The sequence below is a fragment of the Acomys minous genome (assembly GCF_964271855.1).
Source record: "Acomys minous genome assembly, chromosome: 18".
NCBI lineage: Eukaryota > Metazoa > Chordata > Mammalia > Rodentia > Muridae > Acomys > Acomys minous.
Genome location: NC_140501.1, coordinates 20,530,163 through 20,548,928, shown reverse-complemented (window position 1 = coordinate 20,548,928; position 18,766 = coordinate 20,530,163). Strand labels below are relative to the sequence as shown.

The 18,766-nt window shown below is 40.6% G+C and overlaps 1 protein-coding gene across 16 annotated transcripts in view; it reads left to right on the top strand.

The window, feature by feature from the left end:
• Positions 1–18,766, top strand: part of LMO7 (LIM domain 7) — a 197,832-nt gene that overhangs the window by 162,022 nt on the left and 17,044 nt on the right. For 8 of the 16 annotated variants that reach the window (XM_084768126.1, XM_084768117.1, XM_084768131.1 and 5 more), the window contains 7 exons: positions 437–1,136; positions 2,556–2,861; positions 12,564–12,678; positions 13,815–13,976; positions 15,037–15,224; positions 16,008–16,068; positions 17,675–17,731. In XM_084768126.1, coding sequence (XP_084624252.1) covers positions 437–1,136; positions 2,556–2,861; positions 12,564–12,678; positions 13,815–13,976; positions 15,037–15,224; positions 16,008–16,068; positions 17,675–17,731 — 1,589 coding nt within the window. The remainder of the gene's footprint in view (positions 1–436; positions 1,137–2,555; positions 2,862–12,563; positions 12,679–13,814; positions 13,977–15,036; positions 15,225–16,007; positions 16,069–17,674; positions 17,732–18,766) is intronic. The other 8 variants (XM_084768130.1, XM_084768128.1, XM_084768122.1 and 5 more) reach the window with 3 other exon arrangements.

Sequence of the window (18,766 nt, the reverse complement as noted above, 5' to 3'; positions counted from 1 at the left end):
GAGGATTCTGCCAAGCTCCATGAACTGGCCTGATCTCCATGAAAGCCCGAGTCTTTCATGCTATTATCTTTATCAATACATTATAAATTTTACGTGGCAAAACTTGGCAGATTCCGATTGGCTGCCAGCCATTTAAAGCACTTGATTTTGGAAGCCATAAATTTGTAGGCAAAAACCTGTGAGGAATCAAGTGTTAAACCTTCCCTATTTTGTTATTAAAATCATTTATGATTACGAGTGTCCACTTGAGACCCCCCTCCTTAATAAACAGTCAGGTCAATCTCTGAGCTGATCCTTAAAAGTTATGCATAATCACATGCTAGTGTTGTGCTGGTCATTGAGCTTGCTGAACCACCACTTACATATTAGTTATTTTCTTGCCCCATCTGGGCCAAAGTCATGGTTATGTCATAATGGTGCATCTCTCCTTTCTAAGGGAATCTCAGAATCAGAGTTCTACAATCACATCTCGGAGGAGGATCTATTCCTCCGATGACGTCCTGGATGGTGACGTGCTCCCTCCTACAGTGACTCTGTCAGAAACCCGTTACCAGATTGAGAGGTTGGAAGACCCAGCAACAGCTTATCCTGCCGAGATGCCCAAGGAAGATTCTACAACATTTGCAAATAGACAGGACAGTGTGGCAGCTGAGATTCAGCTCCTTTCTTCTGTTCCTCAAGAGCAGTGGCTGGACCCTTCGACTTCTGCAGAAGTGCCCCAGGCTTCTTTGCCTTCTGTAGAAGCGCCCCAGGCCACTTTGCCTTCTGCAGAACTGCCCCAGGCCACTTTGCCTTCTGCAGAACTGCCCCAGGCCACTTTGCCTTCTGCAGAACTGCCCCAGGCCACTTTGCCTTCTGCAGAACTGCCCCAGGCCACTTTGCCTTCTGCAGAACCGCCCCAGGTGTCTTTGCCTTCTGCACAACTATCCCAGGCCTCTTTATCTTCTGCAGCCCAGCGCCCAGCCTCTCTTTCTTTTCAGCCGTCGCTGAGCACGAGAGTAGAGGCGACTCGGATTTCAGCCTCTCTCCCTAGAAGTTACCAGAAAACCGATACAGCCAGGTTAACATCTGTGGTCACAGCGAGACCATTTGGCTCATCGTCAAGGGGAATCTCATCACTGCCCAGATCCTACACGGTAAAAACGCCCCAGGTTCATTTCATCTGTTCCCAAGGGCAGTGAGTTGGGGGAGCTTGAGTAGAGGCTGAACTGGACACAGATACTGGGTGCATGAAGTGTAGATGACGTGTACAAATGATTTTTATGACAGTATAGATCTAGTAGAAACAGGGGCAATCAGACTTTAAAGAACAGATAAGGTTGATCTCGAGGCAGAACGTTTGTATTTTCTTGTCATATTCTTTTGCCTGTAGCTCTTCTGAAGTATTAGGTAGAATGCTCTGACGTTGCCAGCACTCAGCTCTATTTGACCTACAGTACAGATGTTATACATGGATTGCCTCACATGATTTTAGAATTGTGTATGTCAGGTTTTGCCTTTTCTTTCCTTCCGACCTTAGAACTTGGTGCTTGAGTATGCTTTTGTTTAAATTTGTCCATTTGTGTCTCTAATGGGATTCGGCACAGGTGGGAACATGTTAGAGTGAATTACGCAGATGAAACAATGTGGTCTGAATATTAAAGTTCATGTTCTGGTTGCTTCTGTCCATCTAGACATAAGGTCTTAAAATCTCGACATAAAGATGAGAATTATGGCTTCAAAAATTAGTGTAGATAAAGGGGTGGCAACACTAAAATGTAAAGCATTTCTATAATTTGATAAGATTGATAAGCACTAGGAATGAGTGTAGAAAATGAGCTGGACAATGCAATGCAAAGGAATCCAGTGAAGCAAAGGCAGCAGGTTTGGCCTCTTGTGTAACATGAACATGATGTAAATAGGGTTTTTTTTTTCTCATCAGATGTACGAATATTTTAAATGTTGAAACTATTTAGTGTGGAGGAGGCTGAAATGCAAGTGTCCTACTCACGGCTCCAGTGCTTCTGTTTTCCCTTGTAGAAATGACAGACAGACAGTACACATATAAAAGTTTTGACCCAGTGAGTTTTGGGGACATCTGGGCTATAAAGTAAAAGCTCCATTTAAAAAAGGATGCTCTGATTGGTTGCAGTGTCTTGGGGAGTGATGGATAGCTTGGGCCAATAAATGTGTACACACACACACACACACACACACACACACACACACACACACACACACACATATATATCAAATGAGTAAATGACTGATATCCACACTCTGAGATTTCCAACAATTGAAAAACTTAGTTTGGAGTTGTATCTGTTGACCTGGAGTGAGATGAACAAATAAAACACATTTTAGAAATCTGTATATAATAATGCCTTTATTAGAACTTAGTGTTTCTATGCTGGTGCATATTTGGTAGTGTGAAGAAGTATACCCCCAAGCTTTTGACAATAGTTACTTTGCCATGGCAGGGATATGTTACTTTAGCGGCTTTCAAATATGGATGTTTGTAAAACTGACCCCAAGGCTAGCAGAACGTTGAGCTTAAAGTGATGTGTCCTATTTAGATGGATGCTGGCTGGAAGCCTAACGGAGATGTTGATGTCGTCAAGAGAGAGCAGCACAATTTGGTCAGAGCCGCTGGCCCGAAGCTTGAGTCCAGCCACTCTGTTTTGGGCTCGTCCAGTGAAAAGGATGTAGCCACAGGAGAAGATGTGGCCAGCGTGTCCTCGCCCACACTCCCTTCCTCATCTCTCTCCCAAGACCAGGCGGCCTCTTCGAAAGCCATCTTCTCCTCCATGTCTGGCCTGGATTCAGTATCTGACTCTGGAGAAGGGAGCCGCTCACCGCTGAGGGAGGTGTCAAGGTCTCAGGTAAGTTTAGGAGGGTTTTTAATTATATGGCTCAGATATTTCAAGATTTCAATCTAGAAACAGTTGGCCTAGCCTCTAAATGGGTTGCTATTTATCTTACACAAAACTATATCATGGTCTGTTTTTAACAGATTGTGGAGGACGTAGGACTTTCCAACTCTTAGATTGTAGATGCCTGCCACCCGTCTTGAGCTGGGGCTCTAGAGATGTGGTTGACCAGTCCCCTGGAGGGTTTGCTACATTCTTTATTATCCCACGTTTCCCTAGTGTCTGCTGTAGATCTGACGTGAGTAAGCAAAGCCTTTCTTGTGAAAATTCACCAGCCGCAAAGAGAAGTTGTCCCATTTGGTGAATGTTCATCTCTAGGGTTACAGCATTTTGTTATGTCTTCATCATGTTGTGGCTTCTCGTACTAATTGGTACTTCAGAATGGCCACATGTGCTGTTTGTCCTTGTCCCTTACTGGGAACCATGAGGCTTAGTTACAGTTTGACAGCTGTGATTCTTAACACGTGGACTCCAAATAAAATACACCAGCAGATTAAAAATGAATGGGATGTTTGCAATTTTTCCTGTCTAAAACCCAACAGATAGCTTTCAATAGAATTACTAGGTGATACGTGTTTTCTTTTTCAGTCTACATGAAAAGCCCACTAAAAGTTGTTGTCAAGCAAACAAAGCTTAACAAAACAAACCAAACCAAACAAACAAACAATCCCCCCAAAACTAACAACACTTTTGTGAGTCAGCTTGCTAGTTGTATAAACCCCTTCACATGCAGGCAATTTTAGTCTTTAGCTTGGCCAGTAAATCTTGTTGACTTACTAGAGCATAGTTTGTTTTTCAAGGCCAAAGACAAAATGTCACTTGAATATGTGAATAAAATAGACTTATGTGAAATAGTCTGACAGCATATTTAGGTTTATTAGATTTTTAATTGTATAGAAATTAAAAAAAAAACCTAACTTCACTTCCCCCAGCTCTGCTTCTGGGCTATAATAGACTTTGTATCTAGTTCTTGTTGTTTCGTTGGTTTTGAAATGGTTTTTCTGTACATATTTACAAATTTATCTCTAAAACAATTTTTCTGGCTTGCAAAAATAATGAGTTATAAATTATTGATACATTTTTAAAGAATTAGGAGTACATGGTCAGCGTTAAAGGTCTCAGTGGATACGAACAGTGCCTCTGTGTGCTATTTTGGGGGATCATAAGGCATCAGTAGGCGAATAATAAAAGCAGAGGCAATGTGTCTTCTGTTCTGTGGATTTGTATGTTGCCTTTTGGCTTTCAAAGAGCAAATTCAACAAAAGAGCTTGATGAATGTGCTGCCTGCTAGATGAGGGGACCTCCTTCAGGGTGGCAGCTGGCAAACTGCAGCCATGGATTAAGAAAAAGAGGCCGTGTGTGGAGCGTGGGTGCGTCCTGTACTCTGGAAATTGCAAGAAGCCCAAATTAACCTGGCTTTGTTTCAGGTTTCATCATAGTGGATTTATGCTGTTTTCATCAGGTTTGAAGCGGCATTCTGCCACAAAATACTTGCCTGCATTTAGCCATTGGAGCTAGTGGAAGTCTTGAGCGCTTTTGTATTTCACATGGTGACTTGCCTGTCTCTATTTGGACTATCCATTTCTATGCTATTAGGAGAGCATCTTATGGAGCTGACTGACTCCATTCACAGAGAGGCTCTCAATGCATAAGAGCTGATGAGTGAGACACACAGGGTCCTTGTACGTTACACTTTCAAATTTGTGCTCAAACTCTAGATGTCCATAGGAAACAAACAGTGAGTGGCTGAACATCTTGATGCTTCTGTGGCTTTGTAGAAGGATGCTCTCTGGTCCTTCTCTTTACTTCCCTGTGCTTTTGCTGCTAATAGCATTACATTTGTTCCTTCAGGGTCTCTCATACTGTTAGCATCTTTAATCTCAGTTGTCCCTATGAGAATCCAGGTCATTTTCTTGCCAATGCAGTTGGCTATGAACAGCCTCAGGTGTGTTTGTTGTATAGAAGACTTATTAATGTCTCTGTTCTAGAGTATCTTGAAGCATTTTGTCCTCTGAGTGGAGTTCAAGACACTCTGTGGAGTGCTGGTATTCCTTAGGAATGAGCTCAGATACCCTTTACCATTCCTCACATGTTGAATGACTGCATGCCATGGGATAGACAAACTTCCGAGGAGTCTATATGAGAAAACATTTACCTCAGCCCTGTGATGTCACCACAGCCCTGTGATGTCACCACAGCCTTGTGATGTCACCACAGCCTTGTGATGTCACCATAGCCCTGTGATGTCATAGCCCTGTGGTGTCATCATCATTGTTTTTATTCTTACACACAGAAAACTGAAAACATCGATGACCACACTACTTTTCCAAGACCACCCAGGGCACTAAGTGGTAGACTTCGGATCGAATTTCAGGAAATTTTACACAGGATTTTGCCTCTTCCTACATCAAGGGAAAGAAGTGTACCTGAGCTTACTAAGAAAGCTGGTTTTATTTGGTCACATTACATACGTTAGCCATTATTACTTTCCCATTTGAAGATGTTTACTCTGCTTATCTCCCTGCATAATGCCTTTCAAGTCCTTCAAAGCCAGGCAAAACTACCTCTTTCATGATCCATGTATTTTATCTTCCTGGTTGGAATTGACCCAACCACCCCGGAAGTTACACTCACTAACTTCTTCCTTATTGCAAATATCCGTGTCTTCCTCTTTCATTGATATTCTTTGTACCTTTCAGTCAACATGCAGTTGTCAACTAATGTTGACTTGACCTACATCAATGCTAGTTGAGCTGCATTCAAGGCCTTGTTTACCAGCCTTAAGGTTGACTCTGATCTGGGAGGCAATTTCAAATTCTTTTTGGTTCTTGAGTGCGAGAACTTTAAGGTTGAAGTGTGGTTTTGGGATGCAATGCGATGTTACATAGAAGTATTTTAAGAAAGTGAGTCAGCCAACAGAGGATAGGAGCCCATCTCAGAACTATGCTAACAGGGTGGCTTGTGTCATAGGCAGGGAACCCACAGGAAAGGAAAGAAATTAACATGAATGTATTCACCTGTTCCCCCCTCCCCACCGGGAGCTTCCTGTTCCTCCCCATTGCTGAACAGGTGGTTTCTCACCACCTTTCCTTCCTCTCCCTCTTCTCTCAGGGATTTCACCATTTTCCCTGCCTCCCTGGTCAACTTAGGTTGCCAGGAGACCAAAGAAAATAGAAAGAGATTAGACTCAGAGGCCATCTCACTCTTCAGTTGCCTTGCAGTGCAGAAATGGCGTTCAAGCTTTCCCGTCCAAGCTTGTTTTACATACAAGTTTCTGTTTCTTACCCTTTCCTAGCTTCCTGTTCTCAAATGCCACACAAATCTATGTCCCAGAATCTCTGCTCTAGCCTTTAAAAACAATTCACAGAAGGCGAATAATAATACATTGAAAGCAGGGAACTTTTTAACATAACTTTGATTCTGTTCCTGAACAGGAGATGCCTCAGTCATAGAGCACTTGTTTATTATAAAGTTCTAAGTTCAGTTCCCCAGTGCTGACAAAGAACACCTTTAATTATGTGGGGTGCTCCTTATTCTAGTTCAATAGCATGCCTTTTAGGTTATATCTTTGACTAGAGCCAGCTCACTGTGCAGGGAGGAAGCGAATGTGACCCTGCCCCATTGGCTTCCAAAATAAGTTTTTGAGTTAAATATGGTTTTATTGAATTCATCTGGAAAGTGCTTAATCAGCATGTATATCATGTTTAATGTGTTTCCAAGGGAAACAAAGTAAGTCTTCAGCATCAGCCATGGGCATTGGCACCTTTTAAATGTTTCATTAAATCTGCTCAGTAACCTTCAGAGCAGATGCTAATATGTTCAGTTTTTCTGGTGAAACACTTGAACGTTCTCTTGTATGACTTGCCCAAGGATGGTGAAATACATGGACCTCACTCCATCTTCTCATGCCCTGAGCACTAATCCTGATCAATTGCTCCTCCTTTTCTTACTCCTCCCCCTCTTCTTCCTTCTCCTCCAACAGGCATATTCAACATCAAGGATTGACTTATATAATTAGGACAGTGGTGTTGACTTTAAAAAAATTATTTGTGTGCACATGTCTGTCTTTGTGTGCACATGTGTCTTTATGTGTGCATGCCATATGTGTACAGGTGTCCACAGAGGCCAGAAGTGGGTGTTGGATCCATCAGAGCTGAGTTATAGGTGCTTGTGAAATCCCTGATATAGGTGCTGGGAACTGAACTTGGGTCGCCTAGAACAGTAGGCGCTCTTTACCCCTGAACAATCTCAGCCACTGTTGACTTATTTTTACCATTACTGTGCTTTTAGAATTTTATAACTAATAAAGATCGAAGTATTTCCTCTATCTCCTGGCCTGTACAGATAAATGTATCTCAAAATGACCTCAAACTCAACTCTCTTACCGCAGCCTCCTAGGCATTGGAGTTACAACATCACCCCTAGGCCTGACAATGAAATTATTCCTAACGTCATGGTGAGAAAAGGCGGCATATATTTACTGAACCTCACCCAAACAGAACTTATTTCAGAAATGTAGAATTTTCATTTTACTAAGCTGGTACTGGGGAGCTACTGGGAATGTAAAAATGGGGTGTGACATAATCAGTATGTTCTATAAGTAGAGTCTGGCAGCTGTGGGGAAGGAGGGCCAGAGATACAAGACACACAGGAGGTGATAAGGGGAGAGAAGAAGAATATGCCTCTAAAGTATTATGAGGACTTGTAGAAGGATGGAGATGATGGGTTCATTCAAGGTCATAGTCTGTGAACTTGAGAGAGAACATTATTAAAAGTGTAAGTAGGGCAGCAGAAGGAGTAAGGTTGGGAACAGAAGGGAAAGAAAGCAGAGAGAGGCATTTCTAACTCTCACAGTAGTTGGATGGTGGAGGAAGTAGGGCATGTCTTGGAGAAGACGCTTTAATTATGAAACTGTTGGACCTAGTAGGTGAAAGCATGTTGGCGAGAGCAAGTTACTTAGGGAAGTTATGGTCAGGAAGGTTGGAAATGACAAGATGGAGTAGAAAGGGAAGAAGACACTGATCAGACGATGATGGGACTAGAGAGACTTGGGAGATGGGGATGGTGGAGGGGACAATAGGTGACTTAGAAGAGTGTTTCCCAGTTTGGGGAATCATTGGTAGTGCCTGGAAGGATCCATGTACTCTTGTTGGATTTTGTAGATAGATGAGAGGTTTGGAAAGCTTGTATAAGGCAGCAGGGGTAGGAAGGGTATCTGCTTCCCTTGAGTGGTAAAGCAACCGAGGGTGGACAAAGATTTAGGTATATCTTTAGTGAGGAAAGAAGGCTCCAGTGTTAGAGCAGGGCTGGGATTGGAAGGCCACTTCCTTGCTATTCTCATTTCAAGGAGAACCTGGAATGCACTAAGGAGCCACAGGGACAGAACTGAAGGATTATTTCCATCCTTATTCTGGATTATATCACCCAAACCTGCATTGAGTGTTTTTTTTTTTGTTTTGTTTTGTTTTGTTTTTTTGTTTTAATCAAATGAGTAAGCTTTTCTTAAGTCAATGCGTTTATCTAGTTGGAAACACTGGAAGATAATAATTTTCTTAGTGCATATGATTGACTCTAGTTTTCATTAACTCCCGTTAATGGTGACATGGAAATTATAATTCAGCAATTCTATGAGAAATAATTCACACTCTTGAGATTCCAGGTCACCTTTGTCTGTTTTTAGACAATTAGTCTGCTTCTGGCTGATCAGTCAGACAGCATGTGGAACAATCTCACTTTCAGTGGGTCCTTCTGATCAAATTGCAGCCAATCTGAGGGAGATGCTTTTAGCTGTAATGCTGACTTGTTGATGGATAACTACTATTTTCTCTTTTCTGCCACAGACAATGGAAACTACTTGGGTCATTCATTTCTTAGTCATCAGAAAAAAAAATCTAGGTTTCCCTTGATAAGTTATATTTTTGTTCCATCTAGTTCAAAAATGTAATTCCTCAATTTTATTCTGTAGCTCGGGTCCTTTGTACCATACTCACTTGGACTAATTTTGTAGAGAAAGTTAAGAAATTAGAGATTCTCCCTGAAATCCTTGTTGAGTAGCTCACACACGTTTATATGTAACAAATTGTAAAGGTGATTTCTATTCACCTGATTTAATTGTTGTCTCTGAGGCTTTCTGCCCCCAACTGCTAACCTAGGCCTAGTCTAGGAAGCTTCTAGCCTCCAAACAATCTTATCTATGCCTAGAATTCTTTCAGCCTCTAAGACTTACTGATGAATAAACACACCCTTTTCTAGCTCATTCTGAACTCTTGATGCTTGGTTCAACTCTACTGTTCTGGCTCAAACTCCTCTCCCCTTAGCTGACTGATTCAATCTGGCTTCTCTGTCAGCCTCTGACTGAATTGCTTTGCTTGACTTCATTTAACTTTGGCAATCTGTTTTAATCTTCTGGTTCTTTCTCATTTTCTGGCTTGTTCTGTCTTCACCTGTGTCTGGCTTTTTCTCTCTTCAACCCGTCTCTGTAAAACTGCCTCTGAATTCCACAAACTGAACTGGCACAAACTTAACTTCAGTGCACTGCCTCTCAGCTCCCTGACTCAACTGAATTGCCTGAATGGAACTGACTAGAATTCAGAGATCAGCATGCTTCTGTCTCCTGAGTGCTGGGATGAAAGGCATATGCCACCATGCCTGGACCTAAGCTTTTCTTAACCTGAAACTTGTTCTATACCAGGCTGGCCTTGAACTCAGGTATCTGTTGCCTCTGTCTCCTGGGATGAAAGGCGTGTCTGTATTTCAGCCAGAGAAGCCATGTTGCTGGGTTAAAATTCCTTTATAAGAAGTCTTAGGCATAATTGAGTAATTCAGGAACCCAACACTCCACAGCAATGTCCTAAAAATGGGATCCTGTGACCTACAATCTTTATCCTCAAACCATCACCTACTTTAATATTGTGTTTGTGTGTGTGTGCGTGTGTGTGTGTACGCGTGCGTGCGCATGTGGGCACACTCACCATGTATACATATATATAGGTTTTGGGAAGGATGCTGTACACATAAGATTGTCATTTGAAAGTAGGGCTTCAACCCTGAAAAACTTGAAAACTAATGTCAGAGAGAGAAAGCTCTGTTACACTCAATGCCATGCACAAGATAACATGGGTACCCACAGAGATTCACCTGTAATTATCCTTGCATTGCCCTTTTTCTTGTCTGTGTGTTGTCCTGAGTATGGACATGACAGTCTGCCAGCATGTAGCCACAGCGAAGCCATCTTCCCTGTTAGCAAATTCTGAGAGGTGGGTATCTGGTCTTTTATTTACCATGCTCAGAGTTGTCTTCATTTTCAAGCTGAGGACAGCCTTTTGTCGACCATTTTTCTGCTTCACTGTAACCGAGAAGCTCTTCTCTCTGTGGCTAAAGCTCATTCTCCCTCATCCTTTATTTGGGAGAAAAAGACAATGCTCAATTGCAGTCTCCCAGAGAGCACTTTTAAAATGTAGTTTGAGACCATTTACTAAAACACCATCTCATCTTTTCTTCAACTAATCTTCAACTAATAAAACCCCAACAAGGGGACTGACTGTGTAACCCAGTATTTGTCTCTCTGTCTTTGAAAGACAATAAATTTTGTGCTGCTATTAGCTTTCAGTCAGACCTTTGTGTGTATGGTAAAGATGACCACTTATTTCCACTGAGTCCCCTCTAATTTAAGTGTGTGGTGATCTTGGCTCAGGAGTAGAACCAAGCTGTACCTTTCTCCTGTCTATTCTCAGCCAAGTTTTATCACCTTCAGATTGATGTTCAGCAAGCTCATTAATAAGGCCTGTCACAACAACATCTGGATGCTTCTATTCAGGCTGTCTTTCAAAAGGCTTCCTGGTGGAAACTTCATGCTATTAGCTACATTTTTTTTTCTTGTTTTAGAAATCTCCATAGCCACTTTTGAAAGGTTACAGTTATTAAAAACAGGAATCTAGCCTCATTCATCTTTGTTCTCAGTATCACGCCTTCCGCCGAGGCCGTGCCCAAGGAGTGTATGCTGCACAGTGAATAACTGAGCCATACTATGGTGCTTCCATGTGTTTATAAGGCTTAGCACGTGCGTATATCTGCCTTCCTTCCCTTTCTTGTAATTCTTATACATTATACAGCTTTTCTCAGAGTTTTGCCACTTGAATCTTAAATTTATTTTATGGCTCGAAAAAAAAGGCAGGAAGCTTACTACTACTTTGGTTAGCCCTAGGTTTGAGTTTAATTGCCAGATTAAAATGAAGAATTGGCAGTCTGTGGTCTGGAAAGTAAAGTAGCTTTGGGAGTTTTTTTTTTTTTTTTAAATATATGTGAGCTTAAGTTGCTTATGTATAGAAAGCAAAGAACTAAGACACTAATTCGATAAATACATTGTGGTTTATATCTGTTGTTTACCACAAATAAGGTATATGTTAAAAAAGATGTCAAAAATTTTGAGTGTGTGTGTGTGTGTGTCTCACAGCATGCATATGGGGGGCAGAGGGCACCTTGCAAGAGTTGGTTCTCTTCTATCGTATGAGGCCTGGTGACTGACCTCAGGTCCTCAGGCTGACTGGTAAGTGCTTTTACGTGCTGAGCCATCTTGCTGGTTAATGAAAGGTGATTTAACAATGGTAGCTTACTGTGAAACTGAAATTTGGTTTAGAAGGTAATTTAAGAAAGTCTTGGGGGCTGGAAAGATGGTGCAGCAGTTAAGAGCACTGCCTGCTCTTTCAGAGGACCCAGGTTCAGTTCCCAGAAGCCGTATAGTGGCTCAGAGCTGTCTCTAACTCTGCACCCATGAGGCGCACACACATACATGAAGATAAAACATCCATCCACATACAATAAAAATAAAAATATCTAGAGAAAGAAAGAAGGGGAGAGGAGAGGAGAGGAGAAAGAAAAGAAATATATTCTGGGCAGTTTAGGATTTGTTTTTATGTAGTATAGTAAGGGGCATGGAAGTAGAGTTCTACTTTCCCAAGATGCTATTGTTCTTGGGCTCTGGTGGGTACTAATGATGCTTCAAAGGAGCCATGATCTAGATGTGTTTGTGTGCAATTTCTCTAAGATGAGAGGGAAGAGTTTTGTATTTTGTAGCATGGGCATCAGCAATGACTTTGCCTCTGTATCCCATTAAACCAGTTGAGCCAAAAAATATGCCCAGTGCGCCAGGCCTGGTCAATTCCAGGTGGATTACTCCTACTGACCGCTGAGGCTGCATCTATGGGGCATTTGCCTGCTTCAGCTACAAATGCTTACTAGTGGAGGCGGATTGTGTTCAGCATACTGTCTGTCATTTTAAAAGCAGATAATTTACCCTTTTTTTTGTTCTTGGTGGTGAATAAGTGGTTTGCAAATTAGACACTTGCTTTTATGGTGAAAAAAAAAAAGGCCTAGACTTTATTAATGGCCAACCTGTTTGTAGGATTATATTAAAATGAAAGAAAACATTGGTTGATGAAAGATTTGCCCTTACCTCATTTTAACATAAAAGACTACTCCATGATATACATATAAATGAAACTTTTATCAAACCCAAGGAAGAAGGTGGGAAGCTGCTGTTTTGTAATGAACTAACGCAGGTGTGCCTTGGTGCAGCGTCCCGTCTCTCATGGATAGGTTTTCCTCCATGTGCGTGCCAGGGACACCTGATACGAGCGTTTCATGTTTTACTTTCAGGATCAGTTCAGCGATATGAGAATCAGCATAAACCAGACGCCTGGGAGCAAACCTGTCTTTGGGTTTACAGTAAAATTTGATTTTTCTGGGATCTTCGTAGCGTCAGTGGAAAAAGGTAAACCATAGACCTGACTATATTGCCCCGCCTTCTCTGCTCTGTGTATGGGAAACGAGAAAGAACTTGATTTGGAATGTAGGGGGAGGGGGCATGTGGGAAAGATACATTTCAGCAGAGGCAACAGGTGATGTTTCTTTCCTGAGGCTAGCAGTTGCTATCACAAATTACATATTGTTTATTTTTCTTTCCTATCTCGTTTTAGTTTTGAAGAGTGTCCGTTTTATAACCCTAGAGAATTTTTTTTAATTCAATTTCTAGAAAATCTAACAAGTAATACTTATCTGAAGACTTAGTGTAAAATTTCCATAAGTAACTGTAGTTTTTTTGATAAATATAAACAGGCATATAAAAACCAAAATGGGGTTTGTTTATGTTGTTGTTTGTAGTGGCTTGACCCAAACATGTCACACATGGTAGGTCCTCTGTCCGTGGTCACCTCCAGCCAAGAACGATGTTTTCTAAGTACTGTTTATATTTTATTTGTCACCTTTTATATGTTCAGGATGTTTTGGGATTCTTCTGGGCGATTGCTTCCCCCGTAGACAGGGTTATGCCAAGGGAAACCCAGAAACATCTAAATATGCCCTCAAGGTTGAAAATTACAGTGAGATCTATTCTATTTGAGAGGAGGTCGCTGTTTACATATTTTTATTTTTTAGAACTGTGTGTTGACATTGGCTCTTTATTTTAAATTTCAAGATTGTTGTAGTCATGGTACTTTAGTTTTAGGGACTAAATGTAGTTTGAAGGAACTCTTTTTTCTTTTACTCCCTACCCCCAGAGTGCTAAATGATGCTCAATTGAAGTACATTTCACATTTTAGATTTAAAAATATTTGCATTCTTTACTTTTCCCTTGGGGAGTTTTTTTTTTTTAATTGGCTGAACTTACCACTTTTCCTTTTAATGTAAATTAAAATACAGAGTATGAAGTAAATAGCGTCCTTGGTATGGCATGTGGTGTAGAGACTCAGAGATTAGATACATTACAAGCATTGGTGTTTGCTTCTCTACTGGAAGCAGTAAGAACTAGTTTATATGAAAAAGCCATTCTCTTTAGTTTAAGAAACAACAGAGAGGAGATTGTGTGTGTTTCTTTTCATTTGATTATTTCCTTTACTTTACATTGTTTAGGTAGCCCAGCAGAGTTTTCTCAGCTGCAGGTAGATGATGAAATTCTCGCCATCAATAACACCAAGTTTTCATATAAGGATACAAAAAAGTGGGAGGAAGCCATGGCAGATGCCCAAGAAACTGGAAACTTGGTGATGGATGTCAGGCGCCATGGAAAGTCAGGTGAGTTTGTGTCCCCACTGTGCCTGGCTTTCTAAATAGGGCCACCCGACACTGGCAATGCTTATAACAATTGGCTTTACTAATCCTCTCCCCATTCCCTTTTACTTAGCTTTGTGCTTATAATTGTTTTGTCATTGTGTTGGGACAAATCATGAACAGTAGCTCTGAATAGTCTTTCTAAAAATGCATCACTAGCAAATCTGCTGAATTCTATACCATTTGACTGCTTATGTAACTGATTTCGCTGAATACAAATGTCAACCAAAAGCCAGTGTACATGTAGCTGGGAGCCACAAAGCTGAGCATTAAGAATGGCACTGTGAGGTGGGTAGTGGTGGTGCATGCCTTTAATCCCAGCACTTAGGAGGCAGAGGCAGGAGGATCTCTGAGTTTGAGGCCACTTGGTCTGTAGAGTGAGTTCCAGGACAGCTGGGGATATACAGAAAAACCTTGTTTCAAAAACAAGAACAAAACAAAAAACAAAAACAAAAACAAAACAAAAACAAAAACAAAACAAAACAAAACAAAAAGCCTAACCAACGAACCAACTAACCAAAAAAATAAACCTAACCAAAACAAAAATCAATTAAAAGAAAGGCAGTTCCAATATAATGTTCTCTGCGGTAGTTCATTGTCCGGCTGTCATCGAGCTCACAGCAGGACATGTTCCTGTTGATTCTTATAGCATTGGAATCTGCTTTTTCCATCGTCGTGTTTGTGTGCCATAGGTGATGGTTAGGAGGGAAGGGGCAGCAAGTCTCTCAAGACCCACCACGTTTTGGTTTTGGCATATAACATGTATTCCCAGTTTAAGAAAAGAATCAGCACATTTGCTAGTTTTCTCATTACTACCATGATTTTTTTTTTTAACCTTTGCACTTTGGGAAGGTGGTCTGCTGGTTAAAGCCCTAAAGTCTCCATGTCATTTACACACTACTTGATTCATCTGTCTGACTGTACATCTGTCTGTGTATGTTTTTTATCTGTACATTCAGTAACTTTATTCTTTCTACTTCACTGTCTATGTGTATTCATTACTTGATCTTCATGTGCCAATCAGACTGGGGCAAAGACCAACCTTCCTTGCCATTTATACGGCATAAAACCCTCAATCTTACCAGTGTGGCTACCAAAATTATAGGTTCACCAGAAACAAAGTGGACTGATACAACTTCAGGAATTTACAACACAGACAAGTCTTCAAGTCTATCGGTAACAACTGATTTCTCTGAAAGCCTTCAGAGCCCTGTAAGTAGAACAAAGTAACAATAGATGCTGTATATGGAAAATGCAATGATTTTATGAGATAGTTTTGATACTATATAAAATGTAAATTAGGTTATACTTAATAAAGTGTAGTATTACAAATGTACAACATTTTTATTAGTAGCCTAATTATTGAGTTATATAATGGCAGCATCTCTCCATAAGGTTGCTCTACAGGTATTTCTCACCAATCTTTCATCATTATAAGTACCTCTCAGATCTGTGTGAATGAGAAATAGCAATTGTGGAAAATTATGTTCTATAAATTATCTATGTGTTCTGTAGTCTACTGGCATAGTGTGCACAATGAAGCCTCATGAAGCATTTTAATTCTTATGTGGGTGAATCTGATAGGTTGGACTGCATGCTTGATTAAGGCCTATAAATTCCATGAATTGGTTCAAGAGCTCAATACAGAAAATTTCAAAATGTTAAAGCAATGTTTTTCCGTACAGTTTTTGAAAAACAGTTTCTATTTCTAATTAGAATTGTTCATTTTAATTGGTAGTTTAAGCTTTGAACTGAATAGACTTATTAATGACTGATTAAACTTATGGTCATTCTTCCCTTTAGCTAGTCATTGATCCTTTTGTAAGTATTGGAAAGTAATGAAGTTTTTACTACACATAAGAAGCTGTGAAGAATGAATCAATATCTTGAGAAACCCCATCTTGTTTAAAGATATTTTTCCCTAATGAGAGATGTATTATTTAAGCCCAAAGTCCAATTGGAGAGAATGTTAATTAGCGTTTTCCCCCTTTCCAGTATACTGAATCCAAAGCAATCAATGGAATTCATGAGGAAAGCAACACCTTTGATTCAAAAGGTAAAGGCCACTCTTAAATCGCTTCTGTTTGTCCCACAGGATAAGTCATAGCTCTGAAAATCTACTATAATAATTAATGTCTATAAGCGAGAGAAAACGGGATGCACAGGAAGTTGAAACCGAGATTAGCAAGTCAATGTGATTGCAGCCACTGCCAGTGCGGGATGATTTGGGAGCTACAAATGCAGACTTGGCAGCAAGCACAAATGTAGAGCTCTGGGTACCTGAGTGCCCAAGCCAAATAAGAAGAAGAGGTTTTCCCAGAGCCAGCAGCTTCCTGGCTGTGGAGTGTTGGCAGAAAGATCTTCATTAAACACAAAATGATGAGGTTTCTTTTCCCTCCATCATTGGTCATTGTTCTGAAAAGGACAAATATGCAGGGAGCTGTTGCTGACAGAGTCACCAATGGGAGCAACAGTGCTAAAGTCTTGGTAAAGAAGCCAGAGGGTCCAGGGCAGTGTTTCAACTTTCTCTCCTTCTGCCTTGACCATTCAGAGACAATTTAGCTCCTGAATACTGTGTGTTACTCCCTAGGCATATCAGAAAGAGCTTTCAGGTCCACATAGGCAGCAAAGAAACCAGAATAGGCTGAAGCTGCAGGTCTTACAGCATGAGGCCAGGCCTCCTGCCGTGGGGCTGTATTTGCTTTGGTGACTTTAAAGACTGTTGGGCAGTTTGCAAATATGTTGCACAAAGCTGACCAACAGTTATGAATTTGCCTTTCCTCAATGATTATTATTGTCCCTTCAATTCTAATAATTAGACTGTGGGACTGTTGTTTCCTTTATCAACAGAGCTTTAAAATAAACACTGCTGATTTTCCTCTGTGATACTGAAATCTACAGAACTCCAGTTCTGTTCTGCCAGTGACCCAGGCAGTACAGCCAACTCATAAGACACCTATGTGGTGACCGAGGGACCCTATGCAGGGCATGGCTACTTGAGGGTTATTTTAGATAACTGAGCATCACCCACAATCAGGTGATGTTTACTATTCGTCCCACAGTCCTGGGACTGATCTGTAGGAGAAGTCAGATTATGTTTTCTTTTTTTTCCCCAGCTAACCTACATTAAAAAGAAAATAAGACTTAAACTAGCATTTTTAAGTCCTTAAATATCACAAACTATTTTAATCGAACATACTTTAATTTTAGCATTTGTTTTCACTTGGTCATTCCTTGTGTTGTATTACTTTTGTTATCTTCTTCTCCAGATACTTTTTGATTTTTCCTTCATCGTGCTGTGAAAATGCCTTGGTAGAGATAACTTTAGCTTGATTGACCTGAGCAAAAAGTGTTAGTTTTTGTTTTTTCGAAGCCTTGAGCGCTAAGCTGTTGGTATGGCTCTCCTTGCTGTGAAAGTACAGTGCTATCTACTAAAAATAGTTAATAAAAGTGTGTTTGTTTCACTAATTTGAATGTAGTATAAGCTACTAAATATGTATGCCTTGCCTTGAAATGGTGTCTCTCTTCAGTGGCTACGTATTTTGTTATTTAAAAAACAACATTGCTACAGATTAGAAAGGCGTATGAGGTGTCACGGAATTTATCGGCGGTAAGAAATTAAAATGAATGACATGGTATCTGTTTTCTTATTTCTCAACTAGCCTCAGAATCCATTTCTTTGAGAAATTTAAAAAGGCGATCACAATTTTTTGAGCAAGGTAATAAACCGTAAAGCCAAACTATTCCTGGGCTCTCATGACTTCGTCTCACTTGTAACTTCCTCACGGTCTGTGCTTCTGCGCACCAGTCTCCTTCCATCTTGCTGTTGTTATGATCAAGCAACATAACCCATCTCCGTTCTTTCCCCAGGATCACCAGGCTTTTCTTACAGCTCATGGGTCTACCTCTGTGGTAATGGGTCTTTGCGTGTCCTTTGTCTAGCTCTCAAGGTGTTTCTCTCTTTTAACCTTGTGAAAAAAAAAATCAAAACAGAACCACCAGAGCACTGAGCTGCTGTTAGACACACGTGCTTTCCCACTGGGTGTAACAGTAAGGAATGAGGAATTTCACTGTCAACTTACTGCTTCTTGTCATTTGCACAGCGTTAGCTTACACCAACATATGTTCAGGCGGACAAAAATCAAACAACAAACAACAACAAACCCTCCAAACCAACCTCTTTTGGTCACCGGAAACACTGTTGTTGAAGGGCTGATAACAGTAACTCTGTTGATGTCAGAGGACATTGAAAATAAAGAAAATCCGGTTGCATCTGAGTCGTGGAGCATTGAGAAGTCACCTATGTTGGTGTAGCTGCGCAGGCTGCCTCGTGGGCGGTGCATGCGGCTTTCTTCATCTTCACACTTGTCTGACGCTCTCTCTTCTGAACCTGGTTCCCACTGTGTTGCGCTCTGGAGAACTTAAAAGCAATGTCTAACATTTTAGCTGCGACATCACAGGAGATTTTCCGTTGCCATCTAAAATGTTACTGTTTCATTACTATTAATGAATTGTGGCAGAATTTGCTTTATGATACCCACTGGGTTTGTGTCTGTTGTGTTTATTATGTAATGTTCTTAAATTAGATTAAGTTTCCTCTCAGACGCTAAAATAGAGTTTATCAGCTGTCCTTGGTGCTTTTGATTAATATATATATATTAATAAAATATATATATATATATATATTTTTTAACTAAGATCACTGTTTTCTATGGCTATTCAATTGAAGTGATAATACTCACCTAACTCAATCA